This window comes from Aptenodytes forsteri, unplaced genomic scaffold, assembly GCF_000699145.1.
Source record: "Aptenodytes forsteri isolate BGI_AS27 unplaced genomic scaffold, ASM69914v1 Scaffold84, whole genome shotgun sequence".
Lineage (NCBI taxonomy): Eukaryota > Metazoa > Chordata > Aves > Sphenisciformes > Spheniscidae > Aptenodytes > Aptenodytes forsteri.
The window spans coordinates 2,598,142-2,609,973 of record NW_008795492.1 but is presented as its reverse complement, the minus strand read 5'-3'; the positions used below and the strand labels follow the sequence as shown (position 1 = coordinate 2,609,973).

General features: G+C 37.6%; 1 protein-coding gene across 1 annotated transcript; it reads left to right on the top strand.

Annotated features, from left to right (window-relative positions):
- Positions 1 to 6: 6 nt before the first annotated feature.
- On the top strand, positions 7 to 5,954 carry RSL1D1 (ribosomal L1 domain containing 1; the record flags this gene model as incomplete). Its single annotated transcript, XM_019472661.1, has 8 exons — positions 7 to 179; positions 981 to 1,119; positions 1,750 to 1,898; positions 1,961 to 2,062; positions 2,672 to 2,765; positions 2,853 to 2,981; positions 3,767 to 3,979; positions 5,414 to 5,954. Coding segments are annotated over 8 exons (1,344 nt in total), but the record flags the coding sequence as incomplete, so codon positions are not given.
- Between the last annotated feature and the right edge of the window lie 5,878 nt (positions 5,955 to 11,832).

The window sequence follows — 11,832 nt, the reverse complement described above, 5'->3', positions numbered from 1 at the left end:
GCTTTAATTCCGGCTGCTGCCGCTGTCGTGCCGTTGCAGGTGAAGAAGGCGGTGGAGGCCCTCCTGGCTTTCGCCAGAAGCAAGGCCAAGGGAGACGCGGTGGCCCCCAACGAGAGTGAGAACGTCCACCTCCTGGTGACGGTCTGGAAGGTCCCGCGGGTGGCACGGGTCATCAAAATGTAAGACATTCACCCTCGGCCGCGCGGTCACAGGGGTTGCTCGTGTCCTTTGACTTGGAAAAGAGCTCTTTGCCGATTCTGCGCTTCAGGGATTTGACTGCCGCGGCCCTGTCCTGGCAGCTCCCGTGCCGTGAGCGAGAACTGCCGGGTCAGACCACCGCTTTGCCCCCGCTTTTGGTGTAACTGGAAGCTCGGCTGTGCCTGCTTTATGCCCGCAGAGAATACTGGCCTTGTTGGTTGCCAGTTACAAGGCATGTGCCTTTCAATCCTGAAGCTCAAGAAGAGAAGTCAACCTCTTCTTTGTCTTAACCCACCATCAAATCACTAGAAAGACCCTTTCTTCTTTCTTGTGATACTCAAAACCGAATATGAATTGTAAGTTTTCTTTTAAACCGTAGCTATGTTATATTGAGAAAGTTCACATCTATTTATCTGGCCCCCGGTACTACGACGACTCGTCTAATGACTGGGTGCAGCCATGGTGTAAAGAGAGGAGAATGGATGATCGTCCTCCTCCCAGGACCTGTGTGGTAATAACGGCTCCTGGCAGGACAGGTGGATTCAGCGGTATATCTGACTGGAGCCGTGGTGTATGGTTGTTTAACGTCTATAGTTCTGTGTGCTTTAAAAAGTATAGGTTCCACTGAGGACATTTAGTAGTTAACAAAGAACAGAATCTAGATACATAGCATCCCTGTAGCACTTGTTAAGGGGTAGTAATCTGTCAGTGTAGACTGAGTTCTGGAAAAAAAGTCTTTCTCCTCTTAGACGTTCCCTGCCCATCTCATATTCTCGTTGTAGACCACTGCCCCATGGCATTCGACCAGAAACAGCTGAGGTTTGCCTGTTCACAAAGGATGAACCAAATTTATCAGCAGAACAGACTGAAAATCTGTACAGGAAACTTTTAATCCAGAACGGGATCAGAAGTGTTAGCCAGGTAAGAAAGCTATATGATGGTATAGTACAGTACTGTCATTTCTTTCCTCTTGTACCAACAAAAAGGGAAAGTAGTTGTTGTGTTCTGCTGTTTAATGTTCTAATCTCAATGGTTCTGAGTTAATGATCTCTAGTAAGATTTTTCTGACTATTCAAACTGTAGTTTTTCTAAACTTCAAAATTTACACAGAATAATTTCTTCAGTTTGAAACAGGATCTTTAGCGATCAGACGTAATTGCTAGATGGATGCTCAATATTTAGTTTGAGTAACCAACTGGAAAAAACTCACAATGTAAAAGAATATTTGAGTTCTTTGCAGCTGGATTGGATTGTTCACACTACTAGCGATGAAACTAGAAAATAATTTTACTGCTGCATTTAACCTTGATTTAGATGTTACCATGTACTCAAGTTCTGTTTGGTGATTTCGCAGTTACTATGCAAGAGATCCTTTTTGTTTGATTCTCAAAACAAAAAGTACTGTATCTTCTTTCTATTGATTGTCTTCAGCATCCTAAAATAAAGAACCATGATAGACTATCAGTTATGCAAGTTAATTCTGTGCAGTTCTAAGAAGTACTCTAGGCTGTGTCTTCAGCAGTGGGGACTAAACTGTTACTTGCATTGCAGATCATCTCATACAAAACTCTCAAAAAAGAGTATAAACTATTTGAAGCAAAGCGTCGCCTCCTGAACAGATTTGATCTCTTTCTGTCTGATGACCGGATTAGAAGGCTGTTGCCTTCACATCTAGGAAAACACTTCTATGAAAGGAAAAAGTAGGTCTTTAAATTCTGTATATCCATTTTGCATTTTTTTATTTCCCCTCTTTCTTTTTTAGGGCACCTTTATCTGTAAACCTGAAAGCCAGAAATCTTGCTAAGGAACTACAAAAACATATCCAGGGGACTACGCTCCCAGTTACCAACAAAGGGTGCTGTTAGTAAGTTATGAGTAGATTAATACTTCACTTGAAGGACGGTTGTACCTTAACTGTAGGAATCTTACGTGAGTTATTTTTGTTCCATTAATATGTGAATAAAAGAGGTTAAGGGTCACCATTACCGGTATGGGCCATTTTGAACCTTAACCTGTATAAAGAAATCGGTAATTCTACTTACTTTGAGAAGTTTTACTGTAAAGTTTTACCTTTTGTCTCTTTTTCCTTATACCTGAGGAATTTCTAGGCAACTGTCTCTGTCAAACAGCATGTGCAATCTTAGAAAAATACTACTGTTAAATTAGATAAAAAATGCTTCAAAATATTCTATTCTTGTAAGACTTCTCATTGTGCATCTAAAAGGATCTAAACTGGTAATACGCTTAGTAATATAAGGCAGAAGTTGCATATCCCAATACGGAAAGGTGAATATAGGTAAATCTGTTCTGACTGTCATTACAAAAGACTTCTGCAATAGCCAGCCATCCTTTATGAAAGTTAAGATAATTGCAGATAAGCGGGCTTTTTTCATTTCTGGGTATGCCTAAGAACAACTAACTTGAAGTATGTTTATTTGCCCACATATAAATATTTACTCTTTACTTCTTTCAGTACAGCACGTATAGGTCACACTGGAATGAAAGCTGATGAGATACTAGACAATATCATTGCAGCAGCTGAGGTGATTGCTAAGAAGTTACCAAAGGTACTGCTGATTGACTGCATTAAAGCCAAGTCAGTTCATAATTCAGCCTTGTTATTTTTACATAATATACTGGTTTTGTTGTTGCAGAATTGGAAAAATGTAAAAATTCTTCACCTCAAAACACTTAAATCAGTTGCACTTCCGATTTTTACTGCAAATATCTCCAACTTGGATGAGCTTGACAGACAGCCATCTCTCAAAAAAAAGGAAGTAAAGGTAAAAAAAAAATTGTTCCAGTTTGTTTTTATGGAAAGTTTGAACAACTAGTTCTTTGGCTTCCTCTTATGGCTCCTTTTACAGTGTCTGATGTGTTGGGTTTAAATGTTTTAGCAGTTGATGCCAGACATTTATGGCTACAAATGAGTTAGGCGCTCCTGACTCTGAGTGCTTCAAATACTCAGTAATACTAATGATATCATGGAAACTCCCTGATAGATAGTAAAGCAAACTGGAAATAAGTAAATGAAGTGTTTCTAGTCCTAAACTGTAGGGAGCTGAGATTCATTCTCAGAACTTTTGCTTGTATTGTTTATTCCTATTTGCCTTCTGAAAAAACACTCATTAACATATACATGGATTCAGACTATGCATCCGTTATTTGTTGGCTAATCGGTGGCATCTGAATAATTCACAAGCTCGTATATTTGTATGTAGGAGGGGGGGCTCACCTACTTTTTAAAAAAAGACAATAATCAGCTATTCCTTTGTACTGAGTTCTGCTTATTATGTTCTTTTGTCTAAAATAAATTTGGAGCATATATATTCAACTTAAAGACTGTAATTGTGACATTATTATTGTTTATTTATGAGCTATTTATAATAAACTTCTGAAAGTAATGCATTTTTTCGTATTTTACATATGGTGGACCAGTCCAGGTCTATTAAACAGCAATATTTAAATTAATGTTGCCAGACCATCTTATTTTTAACCATATTAAAACAATTATACATTTAGAAATGTTATGGGGATTTGTCTGAGATGTACTTCCACTTAATTCTAGAAGGGAAAGAACAAGAAACCAAAGAAGGCAGCTAAAAAACTGAGTTCAAGTCGAGTCACTTCGACAACTGAGATTGCTGCTGGTGCTACCAAGGAGCTTGCGATAAAAGAAAAAGTAGTAGTCGTCCAAGAACCAGGTGATCATGATGATTATGATGATGAAGAAATTCCACAACTGGTGCCTCTGCAAACAACCAGCTTAGCTGAGCTGAAGGTAACTGTTTAGTAATACTGAGAAACTCACATTTCAGTTAAAACTAAAGATTTTGAACTGTTTAAATCGTTCATTGCTCCTTAGGGAACAGTGTGGGTTAACACACTTCAAGTGAACTGGATTTTTTATGAATGTATCATGAAAGCAAGAGTTGAGTGTATGTGTGGAGGGATGCCTTGGGGAGATGGTTTGTTAGGGTTTTTTTTTTTGCTTTGAGTTTTTTTTTAATTTTTTAGTTAACCCCTCGTACAGACAAAGGAAGCCAGTGGTTATTGTCCTTTTATGTATTTTTCTGAATAGCAACAATTTTGTCTAGGTCGAATAACAAGCCTGAAGTCAGAAGAAAGGGTAAATGATTGAGAAACAGCTTAATACTTAATCAATTAAATCATAAATTTTTTAATTCAAAATTTCTTATAAAATTAAATTTTAATGTATTTTAATGTGTCATTTTCTGCCTGGAGCGCAAAACTTGAGGAAAATCAAATTACATTCTCTAGGATAGTAATATGCAACATTAACAATCACATAATATAAATTGAGAGCTAGCAGCTTGCATGAAATACTGTACAGACTACTGTTGCCAGTATTGGAGATGATGTGGATCATGTCATTAACATGTCTGCAAAACAGCCAGGCTAATAATACTCACGTTTAACAAATATCTGGGAAAGAGATTTGGATGAATAAAACAATAACACTTATAAATTCAACTTAGTTATACCGCATTCATGATTGGAGCATATCCTTAAACTCTTCACGATGTACCTCTTCAGGGATGAAGAGGTACAAACTAAAACTGTGATTATGTGCAGGCCCACCAAAAAAAAAATCATAGAGCTTGCTTCAAGCTGCTTTCATGCAACATGTCTAGATTAGCTCACGTGATGTGATTGCCAGAGCCCTATTTCCAGAGACCTGAGATAGATACAGCTAGAGTTGGGTTGTATGAATTGTTCTGATGACAGCAGCCTTCTTTCATGAGGGCCATTTGGGAATATGTGATGAACTTTAGGGAATACTAGGCCTAGTGCACAAATAAGAGCGCAGTCAGTTTGTGTGTGTACAGCTGGACTTCAAATAGAGCTGATCTCTATTCAATCTGTTAAGCCTGGAAATGCAGCAAGAAGAGGACTGTGGTTTAAAGCTCTGCCAGCAGAGGTCAGTGACTTGACTGGCCAAGAGGATCCTTGCATCTGTTATATCTATTTACTTTCTTACTATTTTGTTATTTTTTCATTATTTTCATGATTTAGTTGTGTGTTTAATCCTCTGCTTCCAGACTGAAATGTGAACAGATTATTTGGGCTGGGGCACAGTTCAATCGACAGAAAGCATTTGTCATTTGTAATAGTTTCCATTGATCCTTCCTCTTGAAAAAGAGTAAAGATGTTTCTTTAGTGGGAGGGTAATTCTTTTGTGTCTTAAATACAGAAAATGGAACTAAGTCCAGAAAAAGGCGTCAACTTGGGCGAGAAAACTAAAACACCCCTCGGTAAGAGAAAGAAACAACCTCTAGGTCTGGAGACTCCAAAAACAAAACATAAAGTTACAGAAAAGTGTGCAGACTTGCAGACATCACGAAAACAGAAAAAAGCCAAGCAGCTCAGCATGCCAGAGGAAGCAATAAAAGAAAAAGAGATGAAAAAGACTCCCAAAAAGCCTGAAGCAAAGTCTTTTGCAACACCTAAAGCTGGCAAATCAATACAGTCAGCCAAGAAGTCTTCAAAAACACCAAAGCAAGCACCCAAGAAAGTGCGCAGGCCACAGTCAGCATGAATGTTGTCTGTTGTAACGCATTTTACATAGTCATTCAGTGGTGTCTTTTTAGTAAACAAATACATTGATGAAGTAAAATACCTTATTAAGAAAATCTGATCCCAAGAGCTTTTTTCACTGAGACTTGTAATGATTCATTTGTGTTTCCTTCTAACTGACGAGCTCGAACAAATAAAGTCACAATCTTAATTGGCTCTATTTCTTACCTTTTCTCTCTTCCTGGCCCAAACTAAAAACATTCTTAATGAAAATGAAAAATTCTTTAAATGTCAAAGGGCAGGGATGGGACTGTTCCAGGAAAAAAAGCTGAGAAATATTTTATAAGTGACATCTTCCTGAAGCATAGCTTAGTACTGGAACAGACAAAGGCTAAAGCAAGATGCATGCAATCTATTTAACATGTGATTTAAAATGTGAAATAGCTGCTACCATTTTTTTGTAAATTGTTCAATATAATGAAAACAGGTTGACATCTATTGATCTTATTCCAGATATTTAACTTAGCAGCTTTTAACAAGCCAAACCTAATGTCTTTTTTAGCTATTTTTACCTAGGGTATTCGTGTGTTTAAAAAGAAAAGCACAGACAATTTTACTTTTATCGTTGTATGCTTTGGCCATTTATACTTTATGACATCAAGAAAAATCTCCTTACCTTCACTTTTGGGCTTTATTTCGGCTACCAGAACAATTGAGGGTATCCCTGCATGCTGGTCACTATACTGTTGTTTCTTCCATCTGAAAAACACCAAAGGCTCTATGAACTTCCAGTGAGCCAGCTAAGACCACCAGCCCCATAAAGGCATGAAAAATATACACTGCAGAACTGAAAGGTTACGTATTTGAAATTTCACAGAATAACTAAATTGTTGTTCTCTGTATGATTACTTCACATCCTTCTCAGAGTGAGAATACAAGGCAGATTTGTGATGAAAATTCCTTGTGGTAAAAATCTTTATTAGCAGTATTTTACTCAAATCCAAATAGGAAAAAGGTTATAAGAGACAAGAAGATTAATCAGCAGTATGTAACCAGCCTAATTTGCGGAGTCTAATTTGCGGAGTTCAAAAAAATGTATCCCGTTTCCTATTTAGGACATCCCATATCAATAGATTTGCTACCTAGAAAGTAATTGGCTGCTAAAGAAAAAGTGGTAAAAGAAACACTAAAGAATATGAAAAGATTCTGCTTGATCCATGGTGTCAACTCTCTGTAACCTGTGACCTCTTCTAGTCTGCCATAAACATTTTTTAATCAAGAAACAAATTAATCTAGATCCATGCTAACAAAAAGATCTGATCTTGTCCAAAAATAATCCCATCGCTTTCTAGTCTGGGCTGCAAAATATTACTTCAGTTCCATAATAGCAAAGTAAGAGAATAGATAGAGAACTCGCCTCCTTTCTGGAAATGTGGTTTTGTATCTAATCATTCATGTTAAAATGTTTCTTAATTTGTAGATGTGCTGAAAATTATGAAATGAAGATCATAACTTCCGTATGAGTAATTGATAGTCAACCATACTAGCTTGTAGGTGCTGGAAAAATACATCCTTCACATTGAAAATATTAACAAGTACTGCCTTGACATTCTGCAGCACCTTGAGCCGATCTGTGTTGGGACTGCAGTAGTTAGTCTTTTCTTTGATAGCAGCACTGGAATTTGTACAGCTAGGTAGGACATGTAAAGCATCTGATTGACACAGCTACAAAGTAACTTATTGGGGGAAAAGTATATCTATATATAATATACTATATAGCAGAATTTGTTCCTTTCACGTTGCAGAGTATCCAAGATTTTAACAGTTAAATAAGACTTAACACTACTGATGTGATTTTTATTCTTCCTATGAGTAATGTACTCTTTTATTAAAAAAAAAAATATTTACAATTCAGAAAATCAGTGGGTAATAATTTGATGTAGCTATTGCAGACCTTCACTTGGAGACATTTGCGGTAGTCACCCTTGCTCAGAAGCAATAAGTTACCATCGTTACAGGGAGGTACATTTCTCAACTTCTCAGCAGACTGTATGTATTGAAGATCAGTGTTGAATGATGGAGTTAAATTTGTTATGTTTATTCAGGAAACTATTTCTTAGTAATGTTTGCCTTGCTTGTTTAAGAGACCTGGGAAGACCTGCCACTTTGCTAATCAAGAAAGGAGGAAATATGAAAAACTAATATTCATTCAAGTTGAAACTGTACCTATTGCTGATGCATTACAGAATCAAATCAGGTGTGAAACAGTTGTTTTCAATTAACTGATTTCAACTGGCAAGCTGTAAGGACCAAATCACCACTTCATGTCCTTAGTATAAATGCTCTTGTAACAAAGATAACTGAATTTTCTATGCTGGCAGAAGCAGCTAGGATGGAAAACACCTCCCCGAGGGTTAGCTCATTTAGCTCTGCAAGGCACATGGGTGAGTACTAAGTTCAGTCTTACATGAACAGCTGGTGCGCAGTAGTCACGTCTGAGCCTTTGTAAGGGCATTTCTGTGAATGAATGTCAAGAGACTAAAGCAAATCTGGTATGTTTATGTATAAATACTTGTAGACCAACCATTTTATTCCTGTAATATTTATTCTGACTGACTTTAGAAATAGAAGGTGAAAAGTTTAATAGACATCTGAATAATTATTTAAGGTACTGGATCTTTGACCTTACAATCTTTATTTTATTTAAAAATTGAAGGTGGAAAGAACGGAGGAATGAACTATAAAAGCCATTTATGGTATGGCTAGTAAAATTATCAGTCTTATAATAAAGCTGTATTACCACAAGTTCTATCAGGAGCCCCATAATTCTGAATTTAAAAGGGGACTTTGGTTAAATCCTTATGCAACATTTTCAATAGTACTATTTGTCTTCAGCTAAGCTTTTGAGGTTTTTTAATAGAAAAATCTGTTTTTCTCTGTTAAGAGTGTAGAATAATAATATGTTAAAGTATGGAATTGTCAAGACATATCTAAGGTCTTGAAGCACTTCAAGAAACACAAACAGTTCTTTCTTTACGTGGCTCGTGTATCCTTGCATTAAGTGCTTTGTGGAGGCCAATATGCAAAAAAAAAAAATTGGCTATCATTAATGTGAGTGGGTTCACCATTCATGTGAGCAAGTTCATGTTCTTTTTAGAAGTACTGAAAGCAGAGTGGCCACGTGGAAGCTAGAAGGGAAGAGGAAGTCGATAACTTTCAAAATACCAACATTCTCATTTAAAAACAAAAGTATTCTGTTTTATTATTAAAATTTGCTGCAAGAGTTAAAACTAAATTCTTAATTAGATTAAGGACAAGCTTCTGCAAGGAGTCTTTGCTTTTATTTGAAAGGTTTAATAAAGATACTACCAAAATATTTTCTCTAGTAGCATACAGTGTGGTTGTTTCAACTAGAATTGATTCTATGTTGCTCATTTGTTTTCCATATTTGTATTGAAGTGGGAACTAACTCATGTTCCTCACAGAGAGAAACTGGAGTCAGGAAGCAAGTCTTTCAAAAGACTGCAGTAAGTGTTAGAAACTAAAACTGCAGTGAAACAACTTAGTGCAGCTACATTGCAACTTACTACTCTACTGAAGCCAAAGTGCCTTTCTTTCCCCCCAAAAAAGTCTGCTGAACTACTCCTTTTGCAAGAGAGGAAAAATTTAGAAACTACATTAATTTCTACTCTGATTTATATGGCTCGGTTCTCTTTTAAAAAAGAATCAAATGGAGATATATTCAATGTGTTAGTAACTTCAACAGGGTCATGTTTTGAACAATATTGAGCTCTTGGTGAAAAATTTATTTCCATGGACAGATAAATACAGCAGAAAAATACCATCTGTCTAGAAAAAACATAAACTAATTTATGCCTGTAGCTGATCTGTAAGCCTTCTGCCATGCTTATAGAAATCACTATATTTGTATGCGTGTTTGGTAGGATGAGGGTAATAATGTAACTTACACTTTCAGGTGAGCCCTTAAGATCAGCATTACTGGGAAGAATAGCAGCTAATAATAAAGCAAATATCTGAATACTATCAAACCAAAGTCTTGGCAGGAGGGATGCAGAGAAGATAATAGAAACTTGTTAACAAACTCATTTTGTAGGAGTTAATTGCATCTTGGGCCCTAGGGGGAGGTAAGTTTGGTACACATAGTAAGAATGCCACAGGGCTAGAACTATGAATTAAATAGCTCTTTTTCCAAAGAATCTCAGTTAAGATTATTAATACTGATTTCTGTTTAAAATTCCCTCAGTGGTGGTTATTCTATTGTAATTAGATCTGCCTTCTCACCCTATCAATCTTCAGATTAAGCAAAATGGTCATGATTATGTGTTTTAGGGTTGTATATGATTATTAGAATTCCTACTGCTGTCAGGATAGGTATGTAATCCTAAAACTAGCTTGACTTCCTAAGAGCTATTCTGATTCTTATGGAATAAACCCCCTTAAACTAAGCAGGTACATGAACCTCACTCAAACTTGGGTAACTGGTACATTCTTCTTTCTCTTACACTTTTGAGAGGGACAAAAGTTAGAAGGTTATTTAACACCATAACGTGAGGCAGAAGTAGAACCATAGGTGTTTTACTGAAGCTAAGTTTAAACTTTAAAACCCAAAAGATACTTGAAAATAATCAGGAAGAATAACAGTATAGGCTTTTTGGTACCATAATTCTTCTCAAGATAGAAGTGGTATTCATCTCAAAGTGAAAGGTACTTTATTGTTGAAGTACTTGAAATGATTTTAACTTTTTTCTTTTTAAGAGGATTTCAGCTTGTGATTTCCTAAGGATGACTTTTATGGAATAACGTCAGTAACGTGGGCAGTCACTAATGAAGAAGTGGCTTTACCTAGTCTTGATTCTCAATGTTCAGCAGGAGCAATAATAAGTGAACCAAGTGCTATGATGGGAATTGAGTCTGTAGTTAACTAATAGCACTCATTGTCACTGGAGGAATAGTCTTCCTCAGCGGCATCATTCTTGGCACATCATACTTCCACAAATATGTGGAAGCTGCATATGCTCTTTGGCTTCTCAGACTTTCCATTGGCTTGCTATTTCTAGTTACTGGAACAGTGTGGCTTACCCATCATTAAACAAACTTAGCTATAAGGGCCTCATGAGAGTATGTGCAAGAGAGCCTACAGCCGAATATAGTTCTTGTGCTTGAGGACTTGGGAGTGTTAAAAGATATGTCATCAACTGACATGAGAGTGAACTGAAATATGTATATTGCCTCTTACATAACTGTTTTACTTGCTGGATTTTTCATCTTGCATTCACAACTAGTTTCCTGCTTGTTAACCTGAAGTTGTGTTCTAGCTACTCTTTTTAAGCCAACCTCCTCAAGCACGTAGTTAAACTTTACAGATGCACATTGTAACTGTCTTGCAAATGGATTTTTCATCTTGCATTCACAACTAGTTTCCTGCTTGTTAACCTGAAGTTGTGTTCTAGCTACTCTTTTTAAGCCAACCTCCTCAAGCACATAGTTAAAGTACTCTATATGACTTTACAGATGCACATTGTAACTGCCTTGCAAATCTCTGCTGTCTGCTAATAGCTGTCTCCTCTTGCAAGTGTGGAGGTCTACAACATGCATTCATCTCAAGACCACCTTTTTTGAAGTATCTCCCTTCTAGGGTGTCTGAGCCTTGGTAAACTAAGGCAAAGACCTTACCCCCCTTCACAAGGTGATACTGCCTCAACTGGAAACAGTTAAACATGTCCAGCTGTGTCTGTCTCAACGCTCACCTGCACAAGAAAATGGCAGCAACCACCACTTGCAAGGGATGCCTCAAGTCCAAAATGCTGACAGTCACTACAGACTGATCTTCAACACCCGCTCCTGCTATTCTCTTACGAAGTGGAGAAACGCCTGGAAGAAGAGCCCGCTGTGCCAGCCGCCTCGACGAGTCGGGGCGGGAAGAAGGGGCCTGTCAGGGGGCGCCCAGCACCACTGGCGGGGAGAGACCAGCTGTAGGAACCGGGCCTCGGCGAACGAGATGTCAGCAGCGGCTTAAGAGGGGAGGAGTGCCCGCGCCGTCCCGGTGGCAGCGGGGCTCCGTGAGGCCGCCCCTGA